General features: G+C 40.1%; 3 protein-coding genes and 1 non-coding gene across 17 annotated transcripts in view; 2 read left to right on the top strand and 2 right to left on the bottom strand.

Moving 5' to 3' along the window:
• The window catches only part of Lmln (leishmanolysin like peptidase), a 71,635-nt gene extending 66,601 nt beyond the window's left edge, over window positions 1–5,034 (bottom strand). For 2 of the 9 annotated variants that reach the window (XR_013436829.1, XM_005340262.5), the window contains exon 1: window positions 4,002–4,214. Coding sequence is in view for 6 of the 9 variants with exons in the window: in XM_005340262.5 (XP_005340319.2) it covers window positions 4,002–4,196 (195 nt within the window). In the remaining 3 variants the exon portion in view is untranslated. Of the gene's footprint in view, window positions 1–4,001; window positions 4,283–4,329 lie in introns of those variants that run through there. The other 7 variants (XM_078043962.1, XM_078043961.1, XM_078043959.1 and 4 more) reach the window with 5 other exon arrangements.
• Window positions 5,035–6,921: 1,887 nt separating this feature from the next.
• Window positions 6,922–11,615, bottom strand: Rpl35a (ribosomal protein L35a). Of its 3 annotated transcripts, none has more exons than XM_005340263.5 (5): window positions 11,521–11,615; window positions 10,761–10,804; window positions 10,407–10,559; window positions 8,998–9,142; window positions 6,922–7,745 (listed from the first exon to the last, which is right to left on the bottom strand). In XM_005340263.5, exons 2-5 carry the CDS (start codon window positions 10,769–10,771, stop codon window positions 7,722–7,724), a joined length of 333 nt encoding a protein of 110 aa, XP_005340320.1. In that variant the 5' UTR covers window positions 10,772–10,804; window positions 11,521–11,615; the 3' UTR covers window positions 6,922–7,721. The 3 variants fall into 3 exon arrangements, with proteins under 3 accessions (XP_005340320.1, XP_013220635.1, XP_077900092.1); XM_013365181.4 differs by lacking the exon at window positions 11,521–11,615 and adding an exon at window positions 11,321–11,514; XM_078043966.1 differs by lacking the exon at window positions 11,521–11,615 and adding an exon at window positions 10,935–11,002.
• Window positions 11,616–11,742: 127 nt separating this feature from the next.
• Window positions 11,743–15,990, top strand: part of Drc9 (dynein regulatory complex subunit 9) — a 44,682-nt gene continuing 40,434 nt past the window's right edge. Inside the window, exons 1-3 of one of the 4 annotated variants that reach the window (XM_078043965.1) lie at window positions 11,743–11,860; window positions 12,696–12,834; window positions 14,895–14,962. In XM_078043965.1, the coding sequence (XP_077900091.1) occupies window positions 14,955–14,962 (8 nt within the window). In that variant the 5' untranslated portion in view covers window positions 11,743–11,860; window positions 12,696–12,834; window positions 14,895–14,954. The remainder of the gene's footprint in view (window positions 11,861–12,695; window positions 12,835–14,894; window positions 14,963–15,990) is intronic. The other 3 variants (XM_040270253.2, XM_040270254.2, XM_005340293.5) reach the window with 3 other exon arrangements.
• Window positions 13,065–13,170, top strand: LOC120884578 (U6 spliceosomal RNA). The gene has a single exon (XR_005727009.1). It is a non-coding gene; the product is annotated as a U6 spliceosomal RNA (small nuclear RNA).

Genomic DNA, 15,990 nt, shown 5'->3' on the forward strand with positions numbered 1-15,990 from the left:
GGGGCTGAGGTTGAAGCTCAGCTTTAAGCACTTGCCTTGCATTTACAGGCACTGGGTTTGATCCTTAGCACAGGAAGGAAGGAAGGAAGGAAGGAAGGAAGGAAGAAAGGTAGGTAGGTAGGTAGATATTGTGTCCATCTGCAACTAAAAAAATTTTTAAAAAAGAACCTAAAAAAAAAATGACCTAAATTTTCCCCCTTGTAATGTGAGCAAAGTAAATACACAATAAGTAGAAAGAGGAAATAATAAGTCAGGCACAGTATGTACAACTGTAATCCCTGCTATTTGGGAGACTGAGGCAGGAGGATCACAATTTTAAGGCCAGCGTGGGCTATTTGCAAGAATAAATAAGACTGGGGGTATAGTTCAGTGAGAGAGAGCTTCCTTAACAAGCAGAAGGTCCTGGAATCAACTGTTAGTGCTACCAAAAACAAACGGACAAAAAAATCAAATAAATAACAAAAACTGTACAAAGTAAACCCCAGTTGGGCACAGTGGCACATGCCTGCAATTCCAGGGACTTCGAGGCAGGAGGACTGCAAATTTTCCAGCCTCAGTAATTTAATCAGACACTCTCTCAAAATAAATAAGGACTGGAAGCCAGGCATGGTGGTGCAGCCTATAACCCCAGCAGCTGGGGAGGCTGAGGCAGGAGGATCATGAGTTCAAAGTCAGTCTCAGCAAGGGTGAGGTGCTAAGCAACTTTAGTGAGACTCTGTCTCTAAATAAATAAAAATACAAAATAGGGCTGGAGATATGGCTCAGTGGTCAAGTACCCCTGAGTTCAATTCCCGGTACCAAAAAAATAAAAAAGGACTAGAGATGTAGCTCAGTGGTAGAATGCCTGCTTAGCATATACTAGGCCCTGGGTTCAATCCCTAGTACCACAGAAAAGAAATAAAAATAAAAATCAATTTGAGAATGAATCATAGCCCCAAAAGTTTCTACAAAATAGGAGAATGTCTTTATGAGCTGGTGGGTAAGCAAAAACTTCTCGGAAGAAACCTCTGTTGGTAAGGATATACAGCAATCATAATGTTTAATAAACTGCTGGTGGGAATGTAAAATGGTACAGAACTTGGAGAAAGATTTGATAGTTTTTTTTTAACATTTTTGTAATGGTCACAATACCTTTTATTTGTTCACTTATTTATTTTTTTATGTGGTGCTGAGGATGCAACACTGGTGTGCCTCATATGTGCTAGGCAATCATGCTACCACTGAGCCACAACCCCAGCCCCAGATTTGGTAATTTTCTATAAGATTAAATATTCACCTACCTTCTGACCTAGCAAATGTACTCCTAAGTATTTACAAAATGAAATAAAAACATATCTAATAAAACCCTTATACAATGATGTATTTTTTCTACAATACCCCAAAACTGAAAATAATTGAGATCAAGCAAAAACAGATTATGATTTGGGTATTCAGGGGAATACTTAACAATAAAAAGGATGGAATTACTATCACATAGAAAAACATGAATCTCATAGAAATAGTTGTGAGCAGGAGCCAGACACAGAGATCATAAAATTCTACCCTTATAAACAAAGTTCTAGAACTAGAAAAACAAACCTGCTGTTAAAAAAAAAAAAAAAATTAGAACAGTAGTTGCCTATGGTGGATAGGAAAGACATAACTGGCACAGGACAGGTGGGAACTTTATGGAGTGATGGAAAAGTTCTATATTGTGATAGGTTATGGATTTTACATGAATGCATGTGGCACTGCAATACATGTAAATTTTACCAAAAAGAAAAAAAAGAAAAGAAAACCTTTTTTAATAACATTAAGTCAAGTGGGGTGATTGGGAATAACTGGAAGTATATGAAGCAAGAATGGCAGAATGTTGATAAGTAGTGACTAGACCCACGGGGGTTTACCATATTATTCTGGTTTTAATATATATAATAAAAAGTAAAAATGTGTACGTTTTGGTTGACAGCAGGTTAAATAAGTCAAAGTGTTCTGTATTTTATCATCACCATCACAGATACACACACACACACACACACACACACACACTCACTCACTCACACACACACACACACACACACACACACAGGTTGTAAGTGAATGCCTGTAGGATGTAACAGAAGTGTAGTCACTAGCATGAATACAATGAGTTATGATGAATAGTTCTCACCTTAACTTTTTGTCCAGGTTAAAGCAAGGAGAATGATGAGGACAACATTATATGCTATTATATATTCTATGAAAAACTAAGGAAACTAATTAGAAATGAGGACATTTGAGAACTTAATAGACTGCTTTTAACATATGAAGCACTATCACTATTAACCTTGTTCAGTCAAGAGGCAGGAATAGAAATATTGGGAAGTATCAAGAAGTTTTCAGCTCTATAAAAAGGACTTTAACAATGATCATCTCCAAAAAACAAAGGGGCTACCTCTAGAAATAAAAAATTACCCTATTGGTGGAAATGTTTAAATACAAATTGGAGGGTGTGGGATTATGGCTCAGTGGTAGAATGTCAGTCTAGCATGAGTGAGGCCCTGAGCTTGATCCCCACCATCATGCATCACTCACACACAGACACAAACAAGCACCACCATCACCAATAAACAACCTCCCTCCTCCCAAAAAACAAACAAACAAATGAAAACCAGGTTGGAGAACTGTACACTCCCAATGGTCAGAAAAAGAAAACAGCTACCAAGGTTCTTTCTACCTAAAAGGTTTTGTGGCTGTTTGAACTACTTTCTCTCATTTTAACCCAGATTCAAAGAGGAAGTGCAGGGCTCTGTGGAATTTTTTAAAGAAATGAATTCAGCCAAAATGCAGTGTCATGATAAAAGTTATAATATGTAGTAGAGCTGCAAAACTTCAACTCAGTTACAATCAGTAGGCCTAACATTTTTGGAAACTGCCACCAAAATGAGTGAGCTTAGTTAGCTATCTGGGTTAAGATGAAAAAAAATTCTAGGTGAATCTAAGCCAATCACAGCATGCAGCCCTGCCTTAAGTACAGTTCCTCCTTTTCTCAATTCTGATTACTAATAGTTGAAAGAGGTAGAGCATGCCTGTAATCCCAGTGACTCTGAAGCAAAAGGATGGCAAATTGGAGAAATGCCTAGGCAATTCAGCAAGACCCTGCATAAAATAAAAAGGGCTAAAGATGTAGCTCAGTGGTAGAGTGTTTTTGGATTAAATTCCCAGTACTGCAGGGGAGGGGGAGGGGGATGATTGTGGTCCGCCTCTGTCTGAGCTAAGTACTGTGAAGGAATCAAGTATATCATACAAACCTTATTCAAGGAATGTTGCAATTTAACTACAAAACATGACATGCCTGAAAACATAAGCCATTACCACAGAACAGTACTTGGTTAAATGCCTGAAGGGAGACTTGAACTGAAGCTGAAAGGATTTAAACAAGCAAAAAAAAAAACAAAACAAAACAAATCAAAACAACAACAAAAAACGACTGGGTGGGAAGAAGGCAGGCAGGTACTTGCAGGATGGGAGAACAGGATTAAAACAAGCAAAGTAATGAAATAACTTGAAAATAAACCTTCATTTTTGTTTTCAGAAAACCCTTAACATCTCTCCAATGCCTTTGTCTGGCTCTCCTACCAATTTCTCCCCAAATCTTTAGATACTGGTTCCCAAAGTGTGGACCTTGGACAAGCAGTATCATCCATTTGAAAACTAAATTGCCATTCTGAGGACTGAGTCAGAAAGGGAGTCGGGCAGCAATCTTCGTTTTTTAACAAGTGCTTCAGATACACACTCAGTGTGAAAACCACTGCTATGGTATTACCACCTAAGCACGGAAATGAGATGCTGCTGAGTGCCTAACTCGGCCACTTTGCAGGGTGTCGGAAGCTAATAACAGTCCCAGCCCTGTAAGCGCTCAGTCTCGGTCCCAATTTCGCCTTCTCTTCCAAAACACCCCCTCGGAATCATTACCCTCTACTGTGACTCTCCCTCATCACTTTACTATCACCCGGCCAGCTCCCGCCCTTCCTTCGCCCTACCTCCGTGTCAGAGGGGACGTGGTGCCGGCAGGGCGGCGAGGTGCCCACGGAGATGGGAATAGACGTGGTGCTTGCCGGCAGGCCGCCTAACAGTAGTAAAACTCCTCTGACGCACAAAGAAGCACTCCAGCGCCACCGGCTAGGAGCCGGGCCCGACCCGGAGTAACACACTCCTCCACCCCACTCGGCCGCCATCTTCGGCCGAGCGTCGTTACCATGGAGTGCGTGACGCCTCCGTGCCCGGGTCCAGCCCCGCCCCTCGCCGCTCCAGGGACCAGCCCGAGAAAAGGAAAGAAAAGCAGTTTTTCGATTGGCTAGTGTCACCTACAAGACGATAGCAGGTCGTGTCCATAGCGTCTCATTGCGCAGAGCCAGCCAGTAAATGGTATTTAACGGCTCACGTGGGCTGCGCAGTGGAAACCGGAAAGACTAGCGGTGGTAGGCGGGTGGTACATGTAGTACGTAGGTGTCCTTACCAAAGTTTTTCGCTCCTTTTAATTCACGAGATTTGCCGTAACTAGATGCCAGTTCTCAAATGGACATACGTACAGCTGCAAAATATTCTATAATGTAGTCCTGTGTGAAAAGTGTGTGAAGAACACTTTTGTAACGAATTTTAGTCCCATTTATCAAGTAACGTCATTTCCTACAAAATCAGTTATGTTCTTTACTGTTTTACTGAACCCCAAACCTTTTTTGTTTTTTAATACCAGGGTTTGAACCCACAGGAGCTTAACCACTGAGCCACACCTCCCGTGCTTTTTGTATTTTATTTAGAGACAGGGTCTCCCGGAGTTGCCCAGGGCCTCGCCAAATTGCTAAGGCTAGCTTTCAACTGGTGATCCTCTTGCCTCAGCCTCCTGAGCTGCTGGGATAACAGGTGTGCGCCACCGCACCCGGCTAACCAAGAATTAAGATATTGGTGGATACTGGCCATTTGTGGAAACTACCTTAAAAACTGAAAAATGTTACAACTCTTCCTGTGGTCCATGAAAGCAAAGAACTAAAAGCAGAAACTGGAAAGAGTGGAGCTGTAGCTCAGTTGTAAAGCACTTCAGTACAATGTATGAAGCTAAATCCAATAATCCCCAGCAAAACATCATGAACTGAAAATATCTTAAATATTACTCCACAGAAACTGAATGTTGTAAATTGCTAGGAAATGTCGTTGTCAGAAATAAAACCTTCAATTTACAATGCTAGTTGAGATGTTGTACTCAAAAGAAGGGTGTGATCATGCTGTATAACCATTTTACAGGTTGAGTCATTATTTACTGGTATACTAAATCAAAATTTCTCAAAACATGATTTTTCCACTGCTAAAAGCACAAACAACAATTCAGTTGGCAGAGTGCTTGCTTCACATGCACAAGGCCATGGGTTCAACCCTCAGCAGCAAACAAAAAAAGCACAAACAATATATTAAGGCTTCCTGTACCATGATGGATAAAAGGCTTTTGATTGCATAGTGGACATATTCTAGTATTAGAAAGCCCATTTTTGTGAACTATGCAATCCCTCCAGTGGCAGAATTGGCCAAAGTACCTTTTAACCTGAGTAGGGGTACAGGAAGACAATGCACTTTCACACTCGTTGCATTGTGTTCCTAAAGAACACGTATTTGCTCTACCAGCACCTGTGAAGCCCTGGGTTTGATCCTCAGCACCACATATAAAGGTATTGTGTACAACTAAAAACTAAAAAATATTAAAAAAAAACCCACACACATTTGCACATGCAGCTCATTTGCCACTGCATACTCAGGTTACCTAAGGATGCTGTCAGTTCTTTTCCTGGATTTCTCAAAAAGCCCATTTATCCACCTTCAACCCTCACCTAGTATTGTTCAGACCAGTCTTCAGGTCCCAGTGAGTTATGGAGACCTCTGCTCCCTTTTCCCCTGTGCCTAACCAGACCTGAAACCTCCATTTGCCTTCCTGGATGCCACAAGTTAGTGTCCTACATGGTCCTAAAAAAAATTTTTTTAAATACTTTTAATTGATGACAGACCTTTATTTATGAGATGCTGAGAATCAAACCCAATGCCTCAGATGCCAGTCAAGTTCACTATCCCTGAGTGACAACTCCAGCCCCTCAAATTCTTTTTTGGTGGTCCTGGGGATTGAACCCAGGGACTTACACTAGCATGGAGCCACATACCTCCCAGCCCACTTTGCCAAACTTTTGCTACCACTACAAAACCACCTTCTGCTCTCCTAGCTCTGTAAACATGTCATTATCCATTCAGCCACCAAAGCCAAGACCTGTTATCTTTTAAGCCTCCATTCCTAGTATTTAGGGGATCTGCTCTATTCTGGTTATCAAAAACCAGTTAAGACTGCAAAGCCTGATTTCCCCCCCCCCTTTCAGTTACCCCTTTTCTAGGACACAAGATCTTTCGTAACGTGGCAGCTTTTAGCTTTAAAGACTCCCAATCACTGCCCCAACAGGTTTATTAGCCACACTAAATGACCCAATTTGAATGGCTCAAATGCCTCAAGATCTTTGTGTCATCACCACCACCTTGTTTCTTTCATTTTATATAAGCCATTTTATTTATATGCCTCTATCCCCGAGTACTGAAATACCAATCATATCTACCTGGCTTTTTTGAAAACAATTGGGAGTTGGTTCACAAGATACCTTTCTTGCTCTTGAACCCATACTTTCTAAGTTCAATTTCCTTAGAGTTCTACTAATCAAATTCTAGTTGTCCATTAAATGCACAGCTCTGGCAAAAAGCTGACCAATGGCCGAAGGCAGCACTCCAATGCATTGCTTTTGCTTGAGGCCACACTCCCAATGAATGAAACTGACAAGAGTGTAAATCCCAATCATTACAAGAAATTGGGCTCCTTCGATGGCCACTTGAGCTTCAGTACAACTACTGAATAATGCATCAATCAGAATTCTACAACCATACTGCAAAATGATTTATTGTATAATTTTAAGCACATCTTTGAAATCTAAAATATTCTTTAAAAATTTTTAGTTGTAGGGCTGGCTGGGGTTGTGGCTCACTGGTATAGCACTTGCCTGGCATGCATGAAGCCCTGGGTCCAATCGTCAGCAGCACAAATAAATAAATACATAAATCATTAAATAAATTAAAAGTCCGCTGACAACTAAAAAAATATTTTAAAAAAGTTTTTGGTTGGGTCAAACCCAGTACCTCACACATACTAGGCAAGCACTCCTACCACTGGATCAAAAACCCCAGCCCCTAAAATTTAAATATCAATGTAATTTCTACTGAAATTATTCCCAATCCCATTTTCACTCATAAGCTTCCCAACCAATCTATACTGTATATATAGTATACTATTAAAAATCTATACTGAATACACTATACTATACTATTCAAAAACTTTTTTGGGGTGGGTAATACTAGGGATGAAACAGTCTGATGCACTCTACCACTGAACTACATCCCCAGACCTTTTAAGCGATAATTTTATGCCTCTTTCACTTCCCACTTTCCCCAAATCATATTTATTTCCTCCAAAAATGCCCATTAAGGTATTCATGTTAACCTGTTACTTTCTAAATCCCTGTAACTGCCTCATACTGTCCATTATATATAGCCCTGATTTCCTTGTACTTTGAAGATGGTGAAAAACCTCCATCATTTTAAGCATATAGCGAAATCAATTGAAGACAAGTTTTTTGAGCCACTGAACAAAAATATACAAGAACACAAATCCATCTTTATTTTCCATTTTAAATCCTTGAGGGGTACAGCATCTAGGGGAAAAAAAGAACACTAGGTCAATGTTATATACAAATTTACAAATGTTACTGATTGCCATAACATGAATTAATCTCTTATGATCCCACTTTTATCTGAAATTTTTTCCCTATACTACAGATTGAACCTAGGGCCTCACGTATGCTAAATAAGCACTCAACTATTGGGCTACATCCCTAGCCTCCTTAGTCATCTCTGAAAGGTATCCAATGACATATTCTGGCGGTTCCTGAGAACCAAGTTGTGTAGCACAGTTTATAAGAGAATATGCTTAAGAACATACTCTTAAAAAAAGAAGTACTAGGGCTTGGGGAATAGCTCTGATTGAAGGCTTGCCTAGCATTCACAAGGCCCTTGGTTCTATCCTCAATACCGAAAATTAAAATAATTTAAAAAGTATTGATAGAATATTTAATTTTGCTTCTTAGAGTTAAGAATCCTCTGATGAGAAAGCTCAAATGCTCAGCAAGGCTCTACAGTATCCCTATGACCCAAAGATTATGGTCAACTAAAAATGGATCCTAATAAAGAAAAAGCAGGAGTTACTTGAGGAAAAACAGTCTCAGGATTTGGAGTCTAAGACTAAACCTCAGAATGTTTTCTTCATGTACAAAACAAAGTTGATAACATCTAAAGGCTGAACAAAGATGCTTATAATCCCAGAGCCTGAAGCTCACAAGTTTGTTGCCCAGGCAATTTGACAAGACCCTGCCTTAAGATAAAAATAGAAAGTGTAGGGATATAGCTCAGTGCCCCTGGGTTCAATCTCCAGTACTTAAAAAAAAAAAAAAAAAAAAAATTATTTTCCCTCAAGTAGCTTTGGCAAAACTGAAATTTAGGCACAAATTTTCTGTTTTTGTACTGAGGATTATTATTAACCCGGGGGTGCTTTATGGCTGAGCTACACCCCCAGCCCTTTATTTTTTTATTTTGAGACAAGGTCTCACTACATTGCTGAGGACAGTCTTGAACTTGTGATCCTCTTGCCTCTGGAGTCACTGGGATTACAGACATGTGCCGCCATGCACAGATAGGCACAATTTGTTTGAACACTTTGCCATCACCTTCTTATAAGATGCCAAATCAGATGTTATGTAATACTCATTATCTACACTACAGTCACTGATTTGGGCATAATTTACTTTCATTTTATACTCAAAAAAAATCCTTAGAAGTTACAGCTCAACCTCTTGGGCTTAATTAAGTTTGCCTCAGAAGAGGGCTGTTTTGCTAAAAATTTCTACTTACCACACGGATTCTGTGTCCAATGGCCTTAGCAGGAAGGTTGCTTCGGAATTTGGCCCGAACCATGCCGCTATTTCCATGGGCACGAGTTACCTTTCCCCAGATTACTCTGGTTTTGTTTGGCTTGCCACCAGGAGTCACTGTGTTGCTGATTTTAAAAGGGAATAAAAAAGGAAGGAGAACTCACATAAACAATATGGTCTCATACAAGTTCATGGTTACTAACCTCTAGTACCTCTCAAACTTGGTTACCCACTGAGTATGTCTGGAACACTTTTAATTCCAGATAAAATAACTATTGTATACCAGGCACCTTTATCAGGGGATGACCTTGGCAGAGAGAAGGAACAGCATATGCTAAAGAGCTGAAGGGGGGCTGGGGAGATAGTTCAGTAGAAGAGTGCTTAGTTTGCATTCACAAGGTCCTGATTTCAATCCCCAGCACCCCTACTCATGGCAGGGGCACACACACAACCCCTACACCAAAAACCTTAAATAACAACCCCAAGTTAGGGAGACTGTAGGTACAAAGTGGTGAGCCCTAGCTGGGATAAGAGCAAAAATGTGGAGTCCTCAATGCACATGTTCTTAAGAGGCTCCTCATTGAGACTTTAGCTTTTTTTTTTTTTTTTTTTAACTGAATGAGATGACCCACTGGGGTTTACAACCTACATGTGATGGAACTAGAAATTTTAAAGGAATACTCTGACTAAACAGGAAAAGGAGGCCAGAGATTTTAACTGGTATGAGCTAAAAACCCCAGGATTAAGTTGGGCCTGGTGGCACACTCCTGTAATCCCAGTGATTGGGAAGGCTGAGGCAAGAGAACAGCAAATTCAAAACCAGCTCAAGCAACTCAGGAAGACTATCTCCAAATTAAATGAAAGGGCTGGGGATCATGAACTGAAATCGGAATTGGGGAAGGGTATGTCTCAGTTGTAGAGTGCCACCGAGTTCAATCCCCAGTACAGACCCCCCCCACAAGCCCAGTATTAAAATCACATTTGGGCTGCGGGTACAGCTAGGGGCTTGTGAAAAACCCTGGGTTCAATCCCCACACACACATACACAAAACAATATAACATCTAAAAGCATACATGAAAAATATCTTAAAGAACAAAATTAACTAAGGTATGTGAAAAAAGCATTACATAAACCATTAAGAGTAAATAGCTGCTTCTTGAAACTTGAGTGACAGCTGTGATTTTTCCCAGTGCAACATTACCCACTATAGGTTTAAAAAACAAACAAAAAAAAACACCTCCTGTAACTTCCCATGAAGTTCCTTAAAAGGATCAAAGCAGAAGCCACAGCAGTACCAATTACTTTACCAACATTATTTATCCTTTCAATAGAAAAATAAGGCAGAGTAAAAAGTAAAAATTCCAAGGCACACAGTAGTATAAACTTACTTTTTTGCTTTGTACACATAAGCACATCTTTTGCCCAAATAGAACTCGGTTTCATCTCTGGCATAAACACCTTCAATTTTTAGAAGAGCTGTGTGCTCCCTTTGGTTCCGGAGACCCCGCTTATAGCCAGCAAAAATGGCTTTGCACCACAACCTAAGAAACATACGATACATGTTATGTTAAATGTAACTGTTAAAATATCTCGGTTGTCTTCCTAAACCATCAAGATGATTTGACTTGTGAGGGCCCCCATCTGAAAGTTATTCATAGCAAACACCAAATTTTTAACCAGCATATAGGTTTACCTCTAAAAGTAGCGTGGGGAGAGAAAAAAAATATATTTAAGAAGCATACCTTCCAGACATATCTGTCTTTTAGAAGTCCTGTTCCCAGCAGGCCTTAAAACAAACAAAACTAAGTTTAAAACCATGCAACACAAGTTTCTCACCTGTTATTTTTCTTAAGCCTCTCAGGCAAATTCCTTTTTGACCCGTTTCATGGGAATATGGGGAAGCGTAATGCACTTACATGAAGCGCAGAGCTTGGCGAAACATTCAAACCTCAGAGAATGAATGATACCTAAGCAAACTCCAAAATGAAGACAGCAACTAAGAAGCAAAACCACACATTGAAGAACGCCTAAAAGCCGCAATCGGAAGCCCTGAGCAAACTCATGCCGCTATCAGTAACAGATAAAATTCACTGAAAAATGAAGATTTACGTACGAAGCTGGCGGTAAAATACACAGAAGACATTTGCTCTAGCTTAGAGAAAAGTTGAGGTTGTAAACATGCAAAAGTATGGAATGGGAGCAAATAAAAAAAAAGGCAGCTTCAAGGAACCACTGCTTCACAAGCAACTGCATAAGGAGTAACGATTGTACCCCGCTTGGGCCCCCAAATCCCTATAATTACCGCAGCGCTCATTCACCAGGTGTTAGGAGCCTAGCACAATCAGTCTCTCATCTCTGCCATCCCGTCCTCCTTCTTCCCGGAACCCACAGAAATCACTGGCAAGCAGAGTCTCCGAACCGAATCGGTGCCTCGCCACGGTATATGGGTAAACCCAAACCAGTTATTTGCCTCCAAAGCTCACCAGCGAGGGGTTTACTCACCTCCACAGGCTCCAAGATGGCGGAAAAAGGAAGGCGAGGCCCCGCCGCATGGCCTTGTGGGATAAACATTGCTCAGCCCCGCCCCTAATTTAGGCATCCTCCGCGACCGCCAGAAAAACTAGTCCTAGAAATCGTTTTCGGACTGAAAAAGTCACCTTCAGGAGCACTCATATAAATTTTCCCTAAGTCTTTTCATCTTTGCAAGCTACAACCTGTAGTGTTTGAGAACAGAGAGAGGCAAAGTTGTTAGCCAGCTAAAGGAGGAGCGAAAACGGTCTCCTCCCCTCTATGTTGCCATAGCAGCATCTTAGCTTGTTTCCGAAGGCGAGAGGTGCTGCAGGTAAAGCTGGACCGGGGAACGTTCGTCCCCTCCTTAGATATCACACTTTTGATTCTCAAACATAAGGAATGTCTTTCCCTCCTTCCTCAGAGAAGTAGGACGAAGGGAGACCTACGGATCCTACCCTAGACTTGAAGAGAAAGGCTGGGAGCCGGAAGGCAGGATGAGCAATTCCTTCCCTACTACCCCGCACTTTACCTTCCTTTCCCTCTACTCTTTTTACTTTTAAATGAAACGACTTAAAAGCTGGGCGTAGTGGCCCAGTCCTGTGGTTCCAGCTACCCGGAATGCTGAGGCGGGAAAATCGCTTGAGCCCGCGAGTTCGAGACCAGCCTGGGCCACATCATGAGACATCCCCCGCCCGCCCATCCCAAATAACGAGAGAAATGCCTTTAAAAGTTATCGCCCTCCTTTGCTTTTATTCGGAGGGAGAGCATGTATGTCCAGCGACGGCCTTACCGCCTCCTTAGGAGAATTCTTTGAGCTGACAAACTCGGGGCGCCCGCGTCCTGCCATGCTTAATAGGTCTCGTAAATACTTGTAAGATTAGAATGAGATGGATTGGAGGAGTCAGAGGTTTACATTTCCTAATTATTGCGCATTTACTTGGGTAGCCCTATAGATTAATTTATTCAACAACTAGTTTATTGAATGGCTACCAAGGATAGAGAATTGTAGGACGCTGCAATAAACAAAAATCTGTTCTCATGGAGCTTACATCATACTGTGGGGAGCAAGAAAACGAGCAAGTAAAATATATGGTACATTAGAAAGTGATAACTTTTGTGGAAAAAAATTAAGAGGCTTTTTTTTTCTTCTTCTATGGCATTGGAAGCCATTTGAAGGTTCTGAACTAAAGAGTGACTAGATCTGATGGGTTCACTGTGTTGAGACTGAAGAGAAGCAGGGGAAGCAGCAGGAAGACCTGTTAGGAGGCTACTCTTATGGTCCTGTTGAGAGATGATGGACATCAGGTGATTAGTCCTGAAATTCTGAATATTTTAAATGTATTGCTGATACATAATTAATGAGAGAGAGGAGTAAAGGACAACTCCAACATTTTATGAAATAAATGTATGTCACATTTAAAATCAGATACTCTATTAAATACAACAGGATAGGGTTATGTTCCTTGTAACCCACTATCCCATCCAGTTTTCTCTGTCCCAGAAATATACTAGAAATTCTGCTACTTAAGAGATTCATTCTTCAGCAGCACATATTCTAAAATTAGAATGGTGCAGAGAAGATTTAGCATGGCCCCTGTGCAAGGATGACACACAAATTTTTGTGAGGCATTCCACACTTGTAAAGTACGTAGAAGTTTATTTGACAATAGCATATTCCTTTTGAGAAAATAGACTTCAAGGTACAATGGATAGCACCCAATATTAAAATTGTGACTTTTATGCAAAAATATTTGTGTAATCTATGAAATGAGAACTGAGTGTAGTTACATGTGAAATGCTGTGTGCAAATATGTCATTAGTGTGTACCTCAGATTTGAGAATATGCCAGCATGATTCTCCTCTTTAACTTAGAAAAGAAAGATTCATTCCTGAAGGTATTAAATACTTATTGTGCACGGTGCCTGTGCTTACAATACAATAGTGAGATTTATTGTTATGGTGCCTGCTCTCATGAAACCTAACAGACTATTGGGTAAAATTGACATAAACATTACAAATTGTAAGGAGAGCTTTGCAGAGTTCTATGATTACTTGAATAGAGGAAGCATGATCCATCTTTTTGGGTCAGGGAAAGAAACACCTAGAGAAGTGACATCTAAGGCATTTTTCAAACTGCAGGTGATGATGCATTAGTAGATCATGATCATACTTTTTAAAATAAAATGTAAAACAAAGTATCACATGTTGTTTTATGAAACTTCTTTCAGTGTGTTAAATACAACACTGTGTGTGTGTGAGTGTGTGTGTGTGTGTGTGTGTGTGTGTGTGTGTGTGTGTGTGTGTCTGGCATGGTAAGAGTTTAGTGAAGTACCTTACAAACATATAGGCAAGAATAAAATTTAAAGAGATAATGCAGTCTCTAGGCACAGGGAAAGAAGTTGTTACCTAAGCCAGAAGTGGGGTGAGGGTTTGAAGAGGATTGCCTGCAGGAGCCATGACCTTCAATAGAGAAACAGCCAACCAAAGATAATATGTCAGGGAGGGAGCTGGGAAGAAAAATAACTTGACGTAACTCTCCTGCACCTGGATCTCTTTCTGGACTCTCTCATTGATGGATTCCATATGAATCAGTCTTAAGAGCACAGAAATTGATGGAGATTGAATTTATAGAGGTAAATAGTAGGTGTCTCAAAAAATGCTACTGTTTTAAGTTGGTATCTAATGGGTCCAGTAAGATTTTACTAGGTGAAAAGATGAAAAGAATGAAGGAATAGCATGTGGAAGAGAGCAAGATTCCATAGAATTGAAAGAAACCCTTCAGGCTAAAGACAAGAGCAAGAAAACAGCATTGCCAGATGGGTCTGGATCATGCAGACTTATGGACCAAGTTAAGAATTTTGGTCCTTGTTCTAAGATAATGGGAAAACATGGAAGAGTTCTAAGGAGAGATATTTTTGTGTTTTAAAATTTTTAAATATTCTTTTACTAGGCCTGTCTGTGAACACCTGTAATCTCAGCTACTTGGGAGGTTGAGGCAGGAAGATCACAAATCTGGGGCTAGCCTCTGCAACTTAGCAAGATGCTATCTCAAAAAATAAAAAGGTCTGGGATGTAGCTTAGTGGTAGTACTAAGTACTGCAAAAAGGAGAAGAACAGGAAGAGGAGAAGAAAAGGAGTGCATATATCTTCAGGTTTTGTAGAATAATAATTAAGCTGACTACTTGTTAGACCTGTATCCCATAATATCAGTATTTCTTTTATACCAGGACTGCTCTACTAAGCAAAGTGAGAGGATAAACCACAGCTCTTATAATTTTTAAATTTTCTTTTAAAGGGAATATAAATAACTGAAACATCATTCAGCACTCCCTTAAACTAATCTCAATGTTTCCTTCTCATTCTAGTTGACTGCCTTTTTGTGAGATTATTAACTACATTGTGGAGGATAACAAAACTAAAGAAGAATGGAAGAGTATGTTCAAAATTCTAATTCATTGTATATGTGTGTATGTTTTTAGTTATGCTTTATGGTAATTTTTTATGTACTCTTTATCTATTGCTGTTTAACAAATTGCCCTAAAACTTAGTGATTTAAAAATGTAAACATGGGCTGGGGATGTGGCTCAAGCGGTAGCACGCTTGCCTGGATTCGATCCCCATCACCATATACAAACAAAGATGTTGTGGTCCGCCGAAAACTGAAAAATAAATATTGAAATTCTCTCTCTCTCTCTCTCTCTCTCTCTCTCTCTCTCTCTCTCTCTCTCTCTCTCTCTCTCAAAAAAAAAAAATTAAAAAATAAAAATGTAAACATTTATTATTTTACATAGTATCTGTGGGTCAAGAGTTTGGTAACAGCTTGGAGGGATGGTCCTGTTTTGGGTCTCTCATAAAGTTGAAGTGCACTAGGGCCTGCAGTTACTTAAAAACTTAGTGGTGTGGACTAGAGGATCCACTTCCAAGATGGTGCCTTGGCTGTCAAGTTGATGCTTCTGATGGCAAGAGGCCTTTAGTTCTCACTCTCATGCATGTCTGCACAAGGCTGATCAAGTGTCCTCATGACACAGCAACTCATTTCCCTCAGAGAAGAGATATGAGAGAGTAAGGTAGAAACTGTAATGTCTTCTATCACCTAACTTTGGAAGTCACACTCTTGTCATTTTCACAATATCCTTTTTGCCACATAGGTTAGTTCTACTCACTGTCAGGGAAACTATGCAAGGCTATAAATGCCAGAAAGTGAGAACTATTTGGGCCACTTTGGAGGCTGTTTACCACATTCTGTTTTTCTCTAATCATGAGAAAATTTTGGTTAGAATTTAAAGATGATGTTTGAAAATAAAGCTGATTTTGTCTCAAATTTAAATTGGTTAAGCATAGCCAAATAGCATGGGCTGTATGTCTTTATTAAACAATATTTTTTGTCCTTGTTTCATCAAAGTGGAAGGTATTTAGCAAAATCCCAAGTAAATGCCTACTTTAAAAAAAAATCTAAGTTAT

This window comes from Ictidomys tridecemlineatus, chromosome 3 (genome assembly GCF_052094955.1).
Source record: "Ictidomys tridecemlineatus isolate mIctTri1 chromosome 3, mIctTri1.hap1, whole genome shotgun sequence".
NCBI classification, from domain to species: domain Eukaryota; kingdom Metazoa; phylum Chordata; class Mammalia; order Rodentia; family Sciuridae; genus Ictidomys; species Ictidomys tridecemlineatus.

Coding starts and splice junctions, on each gene's coding strand:
- Rpl35a (XM_005340263.5), bottom strand. Junction 9,143..10,406: donor TATGTGTACAAAGCAAAAAA/GTAAGTTTATAC, acceptor TTTTAAAATCAG/CAACACAGTGACTCCTGGTG. Junction 7,746..8,997: donor TTGGACACAGAATCCGTGTG/GTAAGTAGAAAT, acceptor TTTTTCCCCTAG/ATGCTGTACCCCTCAAGGAT.